At 41.4% G+C, this 19,717-nt stretch overlaps 1 protein-coding gene across 1 annotated transcript in view; it reads left to right on the forward strand.

Moving 5' to 3' along the window:
• The first annotated feature begins 11,686 nt into the window (after window positions 1-11,686).
• Window positions 11,687-19,717, forward strand: part of LOC144823831 (uromodulin-like) — a 226,874-nt gene continuing 218,843 nt past the window's right edge. Inside the window, exon 1 of the mRNA XM_078682692.1 lies at window positions 11,687-11,860. Within this exon, the coding sequence (XP_078538818.1) occupies window positions 11,812-11,860 (49 nt within the window). The 5' untranslated portion in view covers window positions 11,687-11,811. The remainder of the gene's footprint in view (window positions 11,861-19,717) is intronic.

A 19,717-nucleotide genomic window follows, 5' to 3' on the forward strand; every position in this document is an offset into this window, starting at 1 on the left:
GTTTGTGCTGCAGTTGGAAAAAGGGTTGCAGAACAAGATGCATTGACAAAATGGATGTTTTCAAACTTCCATGCACCGTGTGCCAGGCACAATATGGTGTCAGGCATGAGGGACATGAATGTTTGGTCACAGCGGATGCCGCAGAGGGTCGGGGGCCCTGTTAGGGGCCCCCAAAGTCTCTTTCCTACAGCCTTTCAATGGCGGTCTAAAGGCCACTGAAAGGTTGTCTGAAAGGAACATTGTAAACCCTACGCTTGTGCCTGAGCAAGCACCGCCCTTATTGTAGAGAATTACATTCCAATTGATGGTCAGACGGGGTCCTTGAGCGCCTCAGAAGCGCTGGTCGGTCTCTCCGCCATGCCTCCGACTGCATGTGATGGTCGGACTGCTGCAGCAGCAGATGTTGGTCGGGCAGCAACCCACAGCTTGTTGGTTACAATCCGAATGACATTGTAATGAAGACGTCTGCTGATGACTGCACTACAGATGTGGTGTCTATCTGGAACCGTCTGGGCTCTCCCTGTTTGAATAAATAAAAAGCGTATCAGACACAACACGTATCAATGTATCCACTGTTTACATCCTACTGATCTGTATAGTAAGTAATGCCCAATACCTGTGTGCATTCCCTCTTCTGTCCAATGAAGAAGATACTGAGGTCAACAGGAAATACCACTTATCTAACAAATTAGAAAGAAATGAAAAGACATTTGCAAGGGTTTTAGCATAGCAATTGGTGCCTTCAGACCTATACCATGAACAGTTGCCTTAGGCGTACAATAATGCCCTCTAAACGTAGGCTTACTGGCATGGCTGGGATCATATAAGAAAGAACGACATATTACTTTAAATGTATTATGTGCAAAATGTCATGTAGTGTCCGCTTTATCACCAGAGTAAGAAATATAAACCCAAAAATAAGCCTTAATCAAAAATCAGGTGTGCAGGAGAGAGTTCAAAGTGGTATACAATAAAGGTTAATCATGTAATACAGTTCTTAATGCTTGTTTTCTCTTTTTAGGATATGTAGCAGGAGTATACAAGAATATCCAAGACAGAACAGAGATGAAAGTCAGATAAGTATCTTGTTACTGAAACAGCAGAAATCAGAGATACAGATACCAGCGTACTAGCACGTTACGGTCACGTATAGTGTGAATTGACGCTTTAAAAAAAAAAAATCTTCATTCTTTTACATGAGTGTAGAAATAACAGCTGAAATGCAGATGCCAGAATTCCCCCAAAGAACACTGACGAGGCAAGACGTGAGTCTGCCCAATATGAGGAGCTGCCGGAGAACGCCAAGAGGCAAGTGACGCTGTGGCAGGAGGCTGCTGTTCCCTAACATCTAGAACGGCAAGCAGCTTCCTGCCCGTCAACCCCGCCGGTATTCCCAAGTACGTCACGCTCAGCTAACTACAGGGAAGACAGCACGCATGGCAATAACTCCCTAACTCTAAACCAGCAGAAGTCCAGATATCTGGATAGTAAAGACTCTAACACGGACACTTAGAAGTAATATATAAATGTTTATTGAGATTTTCTTCAGCTTGTATCAGTTGTGTTGTTATTGTTGTTATATTAACCCCTTCCATGCTCATGACGAGCTCAGCTCGTCATGCAGTACAGTGCTCCTGTGCTCATGACGAGCTGAGCTCGTCATGACCACACCCGTTTTTATTGCTGTCCAGCACAGTAGGAATATGTACAGCAGCCATGTGGTTAATGATCGCAATCAGTACATTGTGGGTCATGACTTAAACAGGATGATCATCGTTCAGATGCCCTATCATAGGATAACATTATTCCATTGTTTCCTACTACTGAGAATCACGCTCCTAACGTTTGGAACAGAAGATAACACTATAATTTGAGTGCAACTAATGTGTTCAATGTTGATACTTTGTGGAAGATGGTAGATATTGATGTGGACTGCATCTGTCCTCTTCCTACCACTTTGTGCAATGTCTCAATCTCCTATTGACTTGCAAACAGGTTTAGGTTAAGCTCCTCCTCAAAAGTGTACTCGTAAATTAAATATTTTTGATATTTTGCATCGAAGTCTACACTATTGTTGCCCATTAAAATCCCAGAGAAAAAATAATTAAATAGTGCTCTGCCTTTTTATTGGAAAAACCTCTGCAGGACCCCACTTCTGGACTTCTGCTACCTCCACAGTACAGTCTCAGCCTTAGTTATGTTTCTCGACAACATTTGTACAATAGTGGACAAGGACGGCTGTGACAGCTTGGTCTTTTTAGACCTCTCTGTGGGATGTGACAGTGTGTCACACACATACTGCTTTCTTACCTTTATCAGGTCACCAATAACATGACTGCAATGTCTGTAAAGACATAATTGATAACAAGACTGTGCATGGGTGGGGTGCAAGGTATATTTACATGAGATAACTACAAGTGATGAATTTCAGTGTTTTTTTTAGTATACACGGTACATTTTAACTGACATTTGTACCTAAGATAGCATCCCTTTAACCTTTGTATTTTTCAGTGTGTGTATATATATAGGTTACTTACAAGAAAAACGAATCATGATAGAACCATTTCATGAGAGAGGATACAGCAGTAAAACCATTACCGAAGCATGCACTAAGGTAGATGCGGTTACTCGTATACAATTACTGTATCCCAACAAAACAGATCCTGAAAAGAATACATTACGCTTCATCACGAGCTATTCAGGGCAAGCACCACAAGTACGCAAAATACTAAAAAAAACACTGGCACGTACTGTTGACAGATCACAATCTTGAAAAACACTTGAATTCTAATCCCCAAATCACATTTCAAAGGTGCAAGTCACTTAGAGATGAATTAAGCCCGAATCTGGTAACTGAAGCGGGTGGTGTTAGCAAAACCTTACGGGGGGATTCAGAAGATGCAGGAAATGTAAAGCTTGCAGCAACAGTACGGATTGTACTACCTTGTCCATTGCGGGTACTAAAAGGGAGGTAACTATTAAAAAGAACTTAAGCTGTAACACTACCTATTGTGTGTATGTATTACTCTGTCCGTGCAACAACGCCTTTATTGGCAGCACTATTCATTGTGCTAAAAAGCGTGTCTTAGAACATGTGAGGGTCATTAGGCACAACAATAGACAATATCCAGTTGCCAGACATTTCTTTGAACATCATTTCCAGGAAGAGGGTGGCTTTGCCTCGGCTGCTCTATTATTTCCGCGTGCTGCCGGTATGGATCCCTCAACGGATGTTCGGGTAACTGAAAACACTAACCACAGAATTTTTGTGGGGCCATGGACGGCCACGAGTAGCGCTATCTACGTTGATGAGGCCCATAGTGGAAGGAGGAATGGCAGTTCCTAATTTTGAACTTTATTATTTAGCTGCACAACTGCAGATCCTCACACAAAATGTTGCGGTGGAGTTTAGGGGACCTGACTTGCACCGGGAAAGGGGAATACAGAGACATATTCTCTCGTATATAATCATGCAGCAACAGCTGGATTTAAGGGACTTAACACTAGAGGAGAAAACTTTGCGTTTATGTTGGAACAGGAGTCAGCGAAGGGAAGGGGTGGCGCACCCATATGCACCAGAAATTCCCTTGGGAATGTTGACGACATTACCTCACGGAGGAGACTGGTCCTCACTCCTCGATTGGGAGGAGTTAGGGATTCAGGTAGTAGGAGATCTATATATAGATGGCGAATTATTGCAGTTCCAGGTGTTGCAGGAACAGTATGGCCTTCATGACAGTAACTTCCTATCGCATGCGGCTATAACAACGGCGATACGGAAATACTGGAAAACTGGGCGGGCGGAACCACCTACCACCATGGCCTGCCAATATGTGGTGATGGCAGCGGGAACATACAAGGCGGTCACCTGCCTACACTCTCGAATGCTGAATGAAGGTTTAGAACCACTGGTAACACTGAAATTAAAATGGGAGGCAAGCGTGGGGCGGACCATACCAGACACAACTTGGGACCGTATACTCCAGAGGACATGGAAAGAGAGCAGAAATGCTAGGTTCCAGCGGGTACACTTCTTTATACTGCATAGGGCATACTTAACCCCAGGGAGAATCCGGAAGTATTTCCAGGCCCAGGATGTATGGCACCCGATGTGGAACTGGAGCATATGTTATGGACTTGCCCGAAGATAGGGCAGTACTGGTCTGAGGTAGGAGCGCTCCTTAATGAAGTTACAGACAGGCAGGTGGAGTATGACATGGCGACTTGTCTGATGCTATGGTTTCCCCACACGGCTAAAACAAAGATTACCAGTAAGTTCATTGACTTGGGCCTAATCTTAGCTCAGAGAGAAATCACCTGGCATTAGAAGTCGAGGGAGGGCCCTCCCAATGGGAGATGAAAAACAGAATTATGTAAATGGGCCAGCAGTGAGAGTACTGTTAGACTGTGGCAATCAGCCCGCACAGCGAATGAGAAAAGTTTAGAAGCGGCGCAAGCATGGGAGGTGTTGGTACAGGCTCTAAGGAATTCCCAAGAGGAAAGTGAAGACTAATGTGGGAGAAGGTTGAATTGTGTTCCATGTGAGGAGGCTGTTGATGTATATTGATCCGTTAGGTTTTGTCTATTGAGCATTGTAATTTCTACCTGCACCATGCCCACACCAACAGCAGCAGGGGGGAGGGATCCGAGGGGTTTGTTGGGGGTTCTGATGAAGACACGTAAGATGACTGACTGTCTAAGATGTCATATGTTGATACATGTGCTGTTTAACCAATAAAATGTGTTTTCAAAAAAAAAATCATTTCCAGGATGAGAAACAACTACGGATGGTAGTCATAGATGATGTTCCTGAGAGTGTGCGGGGGGAAATAGGAAACTCCTACTTCGTAAACTTGAATCTAAATACATTATTGATTTAGAAACAAAGATTCCGCTTGGATTAAATTCCAATGAAGAGCTTTCTGTACACCTCCACTAATTAGGCTATACTAGATGCAATGATGTATTGATTTTGTGTGATTAATTCTGAATTGTGTAGGCACTTTTTGTGCAGTTCACATTTTTATATTTAGAGATCTGCTGTCTCTTATAAATAGAGGTTTTTAATGGTGTGTTTTCATTTCTTAGGTTGTGGCACTTTTTGAGGTGTGGGCGGTCGGTGTCCATGGATGATTAGACCATCAACAAGACCATTGGAATTTTTCCTATTACTTATTAATGTGACAGAATTGGGAATTCGCCCACTTGGGCGGAACTGTGTAATTCAATTGAGAGCAGGTGATATCAGCCCACAGGGGCATGATCCTATTATGAGGCACACTGAACGTGATAATAAATTCAGGTATCAAAGGCGTACCCTTTAATATGCTTGTCCCGCTTAATAAAGTTTGGGGCTTTTTGAATATATTGCGCGTTCATAATCAGAGTGAAATATTTAAGTATCAGAACTCTGACACAGGTCATGTAATTGTTAAGTAATTGAGTACAGTTTATGTAAATATTCAAAGCAGATGCTATTATGTTTATTACTCTGTCTCAACATTCTGTGTATAGGCATCGTTATTATTAAACCCTCTGTCTCATGACTAAGTTGCCCATGACAAAATGGCGCTGCAGTTCGACACTCTTTTTTTATTATATGTTATGTTTCTCACGGTGTTATATCAGTCCTTCTTTTATGTTTAGCAAGGATGTGTATAAATATGTGAAAACTGCTTTGCTTCTTAGCGTGACCAAGATGTAAGTCGAAACGCGTTGCTGTGCAGTCTTTGTAAGAATAAATTACCTGCAAACCCATTCAAGGCGTCCGTGAGTTCTTTCCGATTTGGAAATTGCTGTTGGCGATACTTTACAGGGCTACCGGTGCCCTGATCACGGACCGCCCTGTGAGACGGCCTCTTTCATCACCGGAGCTGTTTTTCTCATATATATATATATATATATATATATATATATATATATATACATATGTATATATATTCTGCTCAATTCTCCACATAACAAAGAATTACCCGCACTCACGGAAATTTTGATTTTTCCAGGGTTGCTTTATTTCAAACAGACAAAGACAGACGCCCTCGTGTTTCGGCACACAGCCTTTTTCGATGTCGGTAGCCACCGGACATCGACATGTTTTTAAACACATTCACCTCATTAAAGGATAAATAACTTTGGCAATACTACAGATCCCAAAATGCTGTGCAAGGGACCTCGTACTACCAAGTACAATTCCGTGTGTTATCAATAAAAAAACGGCGGAAACTGCCAATTAACATCCGCCTTGTCACTTTTCCTCCCCTGATGAAAGTGCATGGAGACACTGAAACGCGTTGGGACAAGTGTGTAAAATGACGGAACCCTGTTTACCTCGGCAGCAATAAATCAAGTGCAAACTTGCCTGCAGTAGTGTGATCCTTTAAAGCAGAGCACGCCTTTGAATGAAAACAATTTGGACGACAGCTGCGTCGTCGAAGGAAGCACCGCCTCGGAAAGGACGAGGGAGTCGTCGGTGGAGGAGCCTAGCACAGGACTGTCCTGGTTACTCAAGGCGACTGCAGGAGCAATAATAAAACCGAGGAAGCAAAAGGAATCCGGGGTGCACTGATGCACCTTCAGACAGCGTGCCAAAAACTGGGCGCTGCGACTTGTATAATTTTAAAAAAAGTCTCGGCGGAACCTACTAAGGTGATAAATAACTTTGGCAATACTACAGATCCCAAAATGCTGTGCAAGGGACCTCGTACTACCAAGTACAATTCCGTGTGTTATCAATAAAAAAACGGCGGAAACTGCCAATTAACATCCGCCTTGTCACTTTTCCTCCCCTGATGAAAGTGCATGGAGACACTGAAACGCGTTGGGACAAGTGTGTAAAATGACGGAACCCTGTTTACCTCGGCAGCAATAAATCAAGTGCAAACTTGCCTGCAGTAGTGTGATCCTTTAAAGCAGAGCACGCCTTTGAATGAAAACAATTTGGACGACAGCTGCGTCGTCGAAGGAAGCACCGCCTCGGAAAGGACGAGGGAGTCGTCGGTGGAGGAGCCTAGCACAGGACTGTCCTGGTTACTCAAGGCGACTGCAGGAGCAATAATAAAACCGAGGAAGCAAAAGGAATCCGGGGTGCACTGATGCACCTTCAGACAGCGTGCCGAAAACTGGGCGCTGCGACTTGTATAATTTAAAAAAAAGTCTCGGCGGAACCTACTAAGGTGATAAATAACTTTGGCAATACTACAGATCCCAAAATGCTGTGCAAGGGACCTCGTACTACCAAGTACAATTCCGTGTGTTATCAATAAAAAAACGGCGGAAACTGCCAATTAACATCCGCCTTGTCACTTTTCCTCCCCTGATGAAAGTGCATGGAGACACTGAAACGCGTTGGGACAAGTGTGTAAAATGACGGAACCCTGTTTACCTCGGCAGCAATAAATCAAGTGCAAACTTGCCTGCAGTAGTGTGATCCTTTAAAGCAGAGCACGCCTTTGAATGAAAATATATATATATATATATATATACATATGTATATATATTCTGCTCAATTCTCCACATAACAAAGAATTACCCGCACTCACGGAAATTTTGATTTTTCCAGGGTTGCTTTATTTCAAACAGACAAAGACAGACGCCCTCGCGTTTCGGCACACAGCCTTTTTCGATGTCGGTAGCCACCGGACATCGACATGTTTTTAAACACATTCACCTCATTAAAGGAAGGACTACTGGTCAACTGACCATAATCAGCGCCATTCTAGAGTGGTGTTCGATCATTGTTAATGTAATCACTTTCTATTTACCCGTTTTGATGTTAAATAACAGTGTAAACCACTCAGTGATACAAGTATGCTAGAGCGCGAGATAAACATTTATCGCTATCCTCTCGCAAATACAATTATCCTATACTGCTATTTCTGCATACTTGTTGAAACAAAACAAAACAAAACAAAATTGAGCCGTGGATCGGCCATTATCCTTCCTGAAATACTATGCCAGTCTGTTTTCATAAGGGTAAGTCAACCAATAATTTTTAACTATATATACATTATATACATTCTTATATTTGTCATAAATCATGTGACAATTTTTAGTATATAATTTTTTTTCCTTTTTCATCTCAATATTTCATTGTTGCATTTTTCATTTTTATATACTTTTATATTTCTACAGTTCACTAAGAAAGTTCATGTTTAGTCGATTTGTGGACACACCAAGATCTATCTTATGACCCCATTCCGAACATCTCATATTACAGGAGTCATAAATCATTTACTATCCAAACAAAAATTCACAGAAGCAGTTAATACTAGAAAACTACTAAGGTTATCAAATACCATGCCTATGTACACATATATACAATTATATACATATATACAGAATGCAGGGAATTCTAATTACATCTTTGCAAATCAAGTAGCTCTTATCACCGTACATTTATGTACCCATGTGAACCATCAGGTCTTCACCACTATTCATGCCCCAAGGTGTTTTGGTATGCAAATCTATAATGTACCTTGATTCAAGTCTGCAAAGTTTTTTGAGTCTATCACCTCCTCTGATGTTATCAGGAATCGAATCTAGACCATAGCACATTAACTTGTTACTGTTGCTTTGATGTACTTCGGCAACATGTCTGGCGACTGGATAGGCCTGATCTACCTTATCAATTGCCCTCATGTGCTCTAAGATTCGAATTTTAAAGGGGTGCACCGTGCTGCCTATATACTTCAGCCCACACGGGCAAACGAGACAGTACACCACATATGGTGTACTGCAAGTGATAAACTTGCTGATTTTCTTGATCATGCCAGTATCTTGAATAGTGTAAGTAAGCGTTCTTTTGCTATCACAACATGCCTTACACTTGTGGCAGGGGAAGAAACCTCTCATATTTTTCAGGGTGTTACTTTTGGAAGGTACCTTATCTAAGTGGCTCCGCACCAGGTGGTCATGAATAGATCTCGCTTTTTTAAATGTGACCAGTGGGTAGACAGGGACATCATCACCTATTACGCTATCTGCTCTTAAAATATGCCAATTTTTCTTCAGCATACGCTTAAGGTGATTTGCTTCCGCTGAGTATGGGGTAATTAATCTAAATTTCCCTCCAACAGTTTTTTTGTTGTTTCTCTTATCTTCAAGTAAACTATCCCTGGTCATAGCTCGTACTTTGCAAAGTGTCTTGTTCAGAGTGATAGGATTATAGCCTCTAAACAAAGATTCCGCTTGGATTAAATTCCAATGAAGAGCTTTCTGTACACCTCCACTAATTAGGCTATACTAGATGCAATGATGTATTGATTTTGTGTGATTAATTCTGAATTGTGTAGGCACTTTTTGTGCAGTTCACATTTTTATATTTAGAGATCTGCTGTCTCTTATAAATAGAGGTTTTTAATGGTGTGTTTTCGTTTCTTAGGTTGTGGCACTTTTTGAGGTGTGGGCGGTCGGTGTCCATGGATGATTAGACCATCAACAAGACCATTGGATTTTTTCCTATTACTTATTAATGTGACAGAATTGGGAATTCGCCCACTTGGGCAGAACTGTGTAATTCAATTGAGAGTGGGTGATATCAGACCACAGGGGCGTGATCCTATTATGATGCTTTTATACGCATGAGGCACACTGAACGTGATAAGAAATTCAGGTATCAAAGGCGTACCCTTTAATATGCTTGTCCCGCTTAATAAAGTTTGGGGCTTTTTGAATATATTGCGCGTTCATAATCAGAGTCAAATATTTAAGTATCAGAACTCTGACACAGGTCATGTAATTGTTAAGTAATTGAGTACAGTTTATGTAAATATTCAAAGCAGATGCTATTATGTTTATTACTCTGTCTCAACATTCTGTGTATAGGCATCGTTATTATTAAACCCTCTGTCTCATGACTAGGTTGCCCATGACAAAATGGCGGTGCAGTTCGACACTCTTTTTTTATTATATGTTATGTTTCTCACTGTGTTATATCTGTCCTTCTTTTATGTTTAGCAAGGATGTGTATAAAGATGTGAAAACTGCTTTGCTTCTTAGCGTGACCAAGACGTAAGTCGAAACGCGTTGCTGTGCAGTCTTTGTAAGAATAAATTACCTGCAAACCCATTCAAGGCGTCCGTGAGTTCTTTCCGATTTGGAAATTGCTGTTGGCGATACTTTACAGGGCTACCGGTGCCCTGATCACGGACCGCCCTGTGAGACGGCCTCTTTCATCACAGGAGCTGTTTTTCTCATATATATATATATATATATATATATATATATATATATATATATATATATATATATATATATATATATATATATATATATATATATATATATCCAGCAAAACCTCCAGCAACGCAGAAGAAAGAGGCCACAGGCAGGGATTTCTGACGAGGTTTCTTTATTAAACAGCAGATGTGGCATTATGCATTATGGCTTCTTAACGCCTTCTTCAGATGACGCTGCTAAACTGAAGGTAAGTTCTGCCCAGCTTTAAATAGTTCTGCACCACTCCCCTAATAAGGAGTTGACTCCTCCCCCAACCATGTGGTCGTCCACCATGCTGTAGCTTCAATGCGTACTACAACTCCTAGAAACCTTCCTACCTGGGCGGGTGGGACGGGGGGAAGCAAAAAGTTGAATCTTGATGTAGCTAAAGCGTTGCTCTTCTATCGGAATATTGACTCTGATTGAGTATGGGTCATCAGAATACCCACCCTGACCACCAACCCTATTTAGAGAAGACGGTCTTGTGTTCCTTTTTTTGTCCTTCACAACCAGTAACAAAATCAATAAAAAAAACTCCCAGGGTGTGGTACCATTCGTCTTTTTGTTTTTCAGAAAGGCGTAAGGAGTTATTTTCTGTAGAACAGAAACATTTGGTGCTGGCCTGTCAGAAACATTGTGGATGTGCACCAAACATTTTGGCAGCTCCTCAGGCCCTAACTTTCCATCTCAGACAAAGTACCCAACATATCCTGGTCAGTGTTGAACACGCACAGTCTTCCCTTTATTACTTCTAAACCGTCTGGATCTGGGGGTGGGGGTGACATTTTATATATCAGGTTCTAAATTCTTTCACCTCCGTGCATGATATAGTATCAGCCTCTCTCTCTCCGTCTTTCCCTCTTTCTGTTTTATGTTCTCGCTCACTGTCTGTCTGCTCTACCGTCTCCAATCTATCTCTTTCTCTTTTTCTCTCTCTTTCCACGTCTCTCTCATCTCCTCTTTTCATAGTTTTTCTCCCTTCGCCTCTCCCTCTTCAGAGTCTCGTTCTTCCCTGCTCTAGTTTCGGTTCTGTGGTCTTTAGCAAGTCTTTCCCTGTCGCCAAAATCTCATTCGTGCTTGCAGCAGTCTCTGTCTTTCCCTGGAGCCAGTTTCTTTCTCTCGCGTTTTCTCTCTCTGCTTTTTTAGATGTCTACATTCCCCCCCAAGGCCGCTCAATCTCATACACTCTGTCAGGCTCACTCTTTAGACGTTCACCTTCTCCTGGCTCTGCCTCTGCCTCTTGGCCTACGCAAGTCTCTCTATTGCCTTATATTTCATCTCACACTCGTTCCCTGGCGGAGCCTCTCTCTCTCACTGTGTTGTTCTATTAGTCTATCTCAAGCCCTTTATCCCTCTCTGGCCGCACTCTCGCTTGCACTCGTCTCTGCCCGCAGGCCCTCTCCGTGTCGCTTCCCTGCTCTCTATAAAAGGCGCGGAGGTGAGCGCCCCTGTCACTCCTGAGGGTGTGTCTGAGGCATCATCCACCAGTCTCCGTCAGAGGCTCATCAGAGGCTCCGGTTCCTTCTTAGAAGTTCCTCCTGCCAGGGCACAGGTCGACATTCTAGCGTCTTTCGAGCCCTTACCGCGGCCCCAGAGATGAAGCTTCTCTTCGGACTCCTCCTGGCCGCGCTCCTCAGGGCAGCAGGTAAGGCAGGCCTCGCCTGTGTACGCCTCTGTGTCCCCTAATCTACCGACAAACTAATCCAGAATATTGCTGAATCTTGGTAGTTTTCTTTAATTCATGGGTTTCTCTTTTCCTAATGTGATGTGCCTGTGTTCATAACCGAGAAACGGCAAAAATCCTGAAGCCCTGAATAAAATGAGAATGAATAAAATACACGAATTGAAACACTCTGTGGCTCGAAGGCTTCCGATAATTGTGATTAAATGCCATTGAAATTCTAGTGTTTTCAAATGTAGTATTTATGAATTGCGTCACCCCGCATCATGATTTCTCTAAATCCGTAACAGACACCCAAGAACAACAAGCTGAGAGCTGTGCTGCGTACTTATGGAATGGCACTCGCCCTTGCATAGTCACCAGAGGGCACAAGTCCCTGTACAGTTTCCTGGGGGCATTTGCCTCTACACAGTTACTTAGTAAAGACTCAGGTATTTTTCACACTCCTAAAAAGACATGACTACTCTTTGGTATTATTCGGCCGTGGGCTATTTTATTACATCAGACATGAACCTGTGAAGCAGCGGGTAAAATGCTTAACAGTTTGAACTTGCTCCCAATACCTTGAGCACCAAATTACCTGGCATGGTTGACTAAATTATGTGGCAAGAAAAGGCAAATTGTGCAGCATAAAGCAGCACATTTTTTGATAGTATTACTTCATTATTTTGTCATCTTTACACATGTTAATACTGTCTGTGCAAATTATTGCTTGTGTAGCCACAGACGAGAATAGACAAAGAGAGCTCAGCGAGGGTCATCTGGGCATATAAACCTCCTGTCCCTTCCTGCCAATAACACCCCCTGGCTGTGCACAGGTGGTCCAGGTCACTCCTCCCTCCCCCTGGAGTGTTCCCTCCTCTCAGACAATCGATGGTCAGTCCAACCCAAGGAAGAATGTAGCTCTCAGCTGACTTCCTCCTGGGTGCAATGAAAACTATGGGCCAGCGTGTTCAAACCCTGTGTGCGACTAAGGTCCTCACACCTCTACTTACTGGTTCAGGCTACAAAAGTGCCCTTTTACTTGCACAATTATTAAAAAGGCACATTCTCTTACCCAGTTATGGAAAAAATCATTCCCCTGGACCAAAAAGAAACCTCTTTCTGCACAATACTCAAGAGTTTTCAATATGTAATTAAATATTCCATGTTCAAAATGTTTATTCATGGCCTACTCAAATTTTCAAACCAGGATATAATCAATTAATGCGAAGAGTTATACTTTATCACTACGGCATCTCCTACACCTACAGTTCAGTGTGCCCTTGTTCCCATGCTACACGCGCACATCCTGAGTTGCTTACTAATGCAATGTGCTGCTGACACTGTTCATGAGATGCCCCTGTGTCCTGTGCTGCTCATTTGTGTCTTAAACAAGCCTCCAACTTTAACGTATGCTCCTTTTGTTCCTGTGCTGCTACCCTATGGAATGTGTTTCTTGTTCTCTTAGGCCTTGTGCTGCTCTCTGTTTTCTTCTAGAGTTCCTTAAGTCCTGCGCTTCACCTTTCCATTCTGCCCATTGCAGCTCCCTTAATGTCATTTATGCAACCACCAGTATTTCTGTTCATCTCTGTTACGTCCTAGACTGATTGCCCCAGGTCGGAGCTCTGCCTCACCCCCTTTACCCTTATTGCTACCTTAGGCCTCCGGGTGCTCCTCATCTTTCTGAGCTAATGGCCCATGCCCACCCCACCCCCGCCCCCTTGTTCCTTTGTTGCTCCCCCCTTCCCAGTGGTGCTGCCCCTATTTCTTTGCTGCTCTCCCATGCACACTTGCACTGTGCTCCTATGTCGCTCGTTCGTATCCTGCTCCAAATGTTCATGTGCTGCTCTCCCTTGCCCTATGCTGCTACCGTGGGTGTTTTGCCGCAGTCTCCTACCCTATGCTTCTTCAGTTGAACTGCTAATCTCCTATGTCTTTTACTGCTTTAGTTGTTGGAGTGCTGCCCTCCTATGCCCTTTACAGCTTTAGTTATTGTTGTACTGCTCTCCCACATCCTTTACAGCTTTAGTTGATTTGATTTGATTTGATTTTGTTTTTTTTTTGTTAAGTTCAAATCGATTTTATTGAAATTTTTTGCAACAAAAGAAATAGACAAGTACAATACAGAAAGAATAATTTGTACATGCGTAAATGAGTAAGTAATAAATATAAAATGCAATAAACCAAAAACGTAGAGGAAGGGAAAGGGAGGAGAAGGAAGGGAGGATAGGGGAATGATGATATCATAGAATCATAAAAACCATACCATGGAGAGTTACCAACTGATGGAATATAACAAAGATGGCAGCTAGATAAAAATTAATCAACAAGAGATAGAACAGCGTATTAAACAAATCATTGTAGAACATACGAATCAATAGGCGACCAAAAAGATTGAAAGGTCTGTGAATTGTGAGTGACACCTTTAAGAGACAATTGAGCTCCTTTTCTTGTAAAGGTAATCCAAGACCACCAAGCATGAACTGAAAGAGAAGAAGCGTCTTTCCAACAAAAAGTAATGGACTTTAAAGCAGCTGTAATTAAAAAATTAAATAACTTTGCCTCGGAATCATTAAGAGGATAGGAAAGGGCAGCCGATTTGCATATTAACACAGCATAAGAAATATCATCATGTAAAGGTAAAATTTTCAAAATGACATTCCAAACATTCACCCAAAATTTCATAATAATTGTACATTCAAATAACATATGACGAAGTGAACCCAAAGTTGACTTGCAGTGCCAACAAACATCAGAGGGTATCAGTTTGGCATGACTTAATCGAGATGGAGTCCATAAAGCGTTAAATAAAATATAAGCATTAGTCTGATAAAGGGACACCGGAAGCCAACCGGAGATGCTGCTGAGCCAGATTGAGGTCCATGAATCATCTGAAAGGGAAATGGAAAGTTCTGTGTTCCAAAAGGATGATATTGCACCAATATTGGAGCCCTGGAATGTAGAAAGTTTTTTATAAAAAACAGAGACAGCTTTAGAAGAGGACGTAACAGCCATAAGATAAATCAAGAGGTCATTAGTGGTGGACGAGGGAATACCATTGGGAAAGGAGTCTAAAATAGAGTTACATAAAGCTTGGTATTTTGACAAATCAGAAACCGGAATACCAAACTTTAATTGTAGTTGCTCAAAAGGAATAAAGGCATTGTTACAAAAGACATCTTCAAGATATAAAATTCCTTTTGATATCCATGAGGACCAGAAATTAATGTTTCTGTTTAATTTAAGTAGGGCACTGTGCCATAAAGACAAGTGTACTGTAGAAAGCAAGGGCAAGTCAAAATTAGAGTCTAAATCATTAAGTATGAATCTAGATGATTTGATTATAGATGACTTATGAACAATCTTAGAAGCAGACGACATTGACAACAATGAGAGCAGTGTAAAGGGGCGTATAATTGAGGTTTCAATATCTAACCATATTGGAGGTTTGACCATATGTGAATTTGAAAACCACAAGGAGCTTTGCTTTAAGATAAAAGCTTTATGGTAAAGGTAAAAGTCTGGAAGGGCAAATCCTAAATGGGACTTGGGGAGTTTTAATTTCCTGTAAGCAATACGAGGAACTTTATTGGACCACAGGAATTTAGATAACAGTTTATCCACATCATTATAAAATTTAAGAGGAAACTGAGTGGGAATCATAGCCAAAGAGTAAAAAATTTTTGGTGCAATATTCATTTTTATAGCCTCCATTCTCCCCCACCAGGTGAGATGAAGGGGAGACCATTTGGAAGTTTTGTCTCTGACGTAATCAAGGATAAAATCCGTATTAAGTTTTAATGTAGCAGGTAATGAGGAAGCAAATAAAATACCCAAGTACTTAAGCTTAGTGCTTTGCCAAAGAATATCTGCGCTAGGTAGCATATCCGGTGTACAAAAAGCATTTAAAGGAAAAAATTCAGTTTTACTGACATTTAACTTGTAACCTGAGACTACAGAATATTGTGCAATAATGTCTAAAAGGGGGGGAACAGAGGAGAGAGGATTGTTAATAAACAATAACACATCATCTGCATATGCTAAAGCTTTAACAGTGACATCATTTATCATAACACCTTGAATAGAATCACAGCATCGAATATAATTAAGAAAAGGTTCAATTCCTAATAAAAATAACAGTGGGGAAAGAGGACAACCCTGCCTAGTACCTCTAAAGAGTGGAAATTGAGTAGAAATTTGACCATTAATAAACAGCCGAGCAGTAGGGGCAAAATATAAGGCAGAAATCATACGAATAAAATTGAAACCAAAATTGAAAGACAATAAAGTTTTAAATAAAAATTGCCAATGAATTTTGTCAAATGCTTTTTCTGCATCTAAAGCCATCACTCCTGCAGGAGAAGTAAGGTGAGAGCTTTGTTCAATAACGTGTAAAAGCGTTCTGGTATTATTTGCAGAATATCTGTTTTTCATGAAACCAGATTGATTGGGATGAATGATGGAATGAAGGATAGGAGCCAATCTGGAAGCAAGGATTTTAGCATAAAGCTTACAATCCTGGTTTATTAGGGAAATGGGACGATAATTAGAAACCAGGGTAGGGTCCTTATCCGGTTTTGGTAGAACAACGATTAAAGCATCCGTAAAGGAGCCCGAAATAGTACCAGAGGAACCAAACTGGGAAAAAAGGGCACTTAAATGAGGTAAAAGGTGAGAATCAAATTCTTTATAAAATTCAGCTGGGATACCATCTGGGCCTGGGGATTTATTCTTAGGAAGGGATTTAATAGCTAGTAAGATCTCATCACAAGTAATTGGGGAATCTAAAGTTAATCTATCGGAGGGAGAGATTTGAGGCAAATTACATTTATTTAAAAATGAATCAATCAAAGAGTCATCACAGGTATCAGGTTTACTATACAAGGTAGAGTAAAAAGACAAAAATTCTTGGACAATGTCATTATGGGAGATAGCAATTTGGCCATTAGTACCACGTATCGATGTGATTTGGGTTTTATCCTTCTTGATACGTAAATAATTTGCAAGGAGTTTCCCAGACTTGTTGGTATTAAAGCGAAATTTAGCATTGGATTTAGCAAGTTGAACCCCTGCTCTAGTGCTAAGTATAGCATTAAATTCATAGCGAAGCTTTTGTAATGTAAATTTGTATGTAGGGTCATTAGAAGAAATAAATAAACGTTCATATTTGGCAATTTGTGTGTCCAAAAGTTTAACTTTAGAGTTAAATTGTTTGTTTGCATGGGCCATAATAGAAATAGTGGAACCTCTAATGTAAGCCTTAAACGCATCCCATCTATTGACAAGTGAAGTTGAATCCTCAGGGTTAAATAAAAAATAATCCTGGACAGCTTGTAATAGTTTAGGTTTATGCGTGTCATTAAGTACAATATTCGTGTTCATACGCCACCTATTTTGTTTGGCAAAAGAAGAGGAGACATTTAAAACAAAGGAGATTAAAGCATGGTCCGAGATATCAATATTACCTACAACAGGATTGGCAGCTGATTGGAGTAAAGAAGGTGAAAGCAGAAAATAATCAATCCTTGAGTGAGAGTTATGAGAATTGGAGAAAAAGGAAAACCATTTATCAGTAGGGAAGTGTAATCTCCAAATATCCGCCAATTTGGTGGATCTAAGGAAAGACTTAAAGGCATAAAAACTCTAGGAGGGCGGAATTTTGCAGAGGAAAGCCTATCTAATAACGGATCAATAATCACATTAAAATCCCCCCCAACAATCAAAGGAACTTGTCCTAACTTCAGAACTTCAGTAGTCATAGCAGACCAAAACGAAGGGTCATCAGCCGTAGGGCCATAAACATTAAGCAAATAAAAGGATGAGTCATAAACTTTAATCTTAACTACAATATATTTACCTTCAGCGTCATTAAACTTGCTAAGAATCTGACAGTGTAACCGTTTTGCAAAGAAAATTGCAACCCCATTTTTCTTCCCTAACGCAGGTGAGGAGACAATATTATCAACCCATTTTTTCTTCATGTATTGCAAAATCTTATCATCAACATGTGTTTCTTGAAGGAAACAAATATCCGCTTTGCAGGCCCCCAGGTAGTCCAAGATTTTCGTGCGTTTTACTGGATGTCGCAGGCCCTTGACATTGAGTGAAACAAGTTTAATAGAGTGAGTATTAGCCATTAGGAGCTAGAAGGAAGAGGAGAGGAAAAGAATCAAAGGAAGAGGAGTTGAAAAGCAGCCACAGAGAAAAAGTAACTCTACGTAGAGAATAGTAACAGGAAGGACACAAAAGGAGGAAGCACAAAGGAAGGAAGGACAAACAGACAAAAAACAGAGACATAAATAAGAAGATAGAGGCGCACACACGTTCCTCAAGCATGGCCAAGTGAACCGTTGGAGCCCGTGAAGAGTGAGAAATATATAGATGTCAGGAAAGATCAGAGTAGATGTCTTCAGGTAACTGGATCATGAGTGTCCATTGACGATGAAGCTTGTTGTGCTAGAAAGAGTCTCAAATCTTCAGGACGATGAAAAGATTTAGAAAAGGCATCTTTCCAGATTCTCATCGTAGAGGGATCAAATAGACCATACTTAAAACCAAGGCTTCGCAATTGTGGCCGGAGAGAGGAAAATTCCTTGCGAATAGCAACCGTTTCTTTAGCAAAATCCTGATGGATAAAGATTTTACAGCCATCTACTAAGAGGGAGGGAATGTCTCTTGCTGCTTTCCTGATAAGAACCAAATGATGGTGTCGCAAAACCTTAAAAATCATCTGCCTGGGTTTCGCGTGGCGAGGATTCCTGTGTGAGGGAATTCTGTGAGCCTTATCGATTTCAAATTTTTCAGGAAATTTGAGATTTAGGAGACCAGGTAGCAAGGATTCTAGATATAAGCGGCAATCGGATCCCTCAATCTTTTCCGGAAGATTGAAAATACGAAGATTGTATTGTCTATTACGGTTTTCCAATTCCAGCAATTGAGTATGCATTGGTACTATTTGATTCACCAAAGGAGTAAAAGCGTCCAATTTAGTTTTATTGTCCTGAATTTTGATAGTATTATCAGACACTTTCATGGAGATAGAAGCCATGTCTTTGCGAACATTTTTCACTTCAGTGGCAATAGCGTCTGTATTAAGACGCAGCGCTTGAATTTCCTCAAAAATCAAAGTAAGGGAAGGTTCAGAAGATTCAACAGCTTTGGATTTAGCTGGAGGAGGTGATATCAGCTGTTTCCTTTTATTTGTAAGTACATTTTTATTTTCCATATTGAGGTGAGAAATTAACCTTTTGTGCCAGAAAATTGCAAAAAAATAAAAATCACCTAAATTTTTAATAAATATGTGGGAAAAAGGATGTAATTCTCCCAAAAGTACTGTAGAAAGGCTTGGTGCAGCAGCTAAACAGGAGCGTGGGTGTGGCCAGGCCAAAGCCAGGCCCTTTCTTTGTGTTCACTCCGCCCCCCAGGCAGTGCAAGCCGGCAGTAGCAGAAACAGAGGCAGGGGAGAGAACCGAGGAGCAAGTAGAAGCGCCTTCCCTCGAGGAAATCGTCCCAAAATCGAACTGCAGGTAGGGAACAGCTAAATATAACAAGCGCCGCTAAAAAGTGACAGGACCTGACAGAAAAGTCGTCGTTATTCGGCTAATTAAGCCGGTGGACTTACGGAGCTCCGGCGGTGGCGGCCATCTTGGTCGACGCGCTCGCGCGACTCCTTGATTTTGATTTTGGGTTTTATAGAGCGCATAGCTACCCTAGGGCATCCCAGCGCTAGTGACCACTGTCCTGTGGGTAAAGAGACAGGATGGAGGGCTCAGGGGAAGAGTAGGGTCTTTAGTTGTTTCCTGAACCTGAGGTGATTGTGTTCTTGCCTCAGGGAGAGAG

Source organism: Lissotriton helveticus, chromosome 3_1 (assembly GCF_964261635.1).
Source record: "Lissotriton helveticus chromosome 3_1, aLisHel1.1, whole genome shotgun sequence".
Lineage (NCBI taxonomy): Eukaryota > Metazoa > Chordata > Amphibia > Caudata > Salamandridae > Lissotriton > Lissotriton helveticus.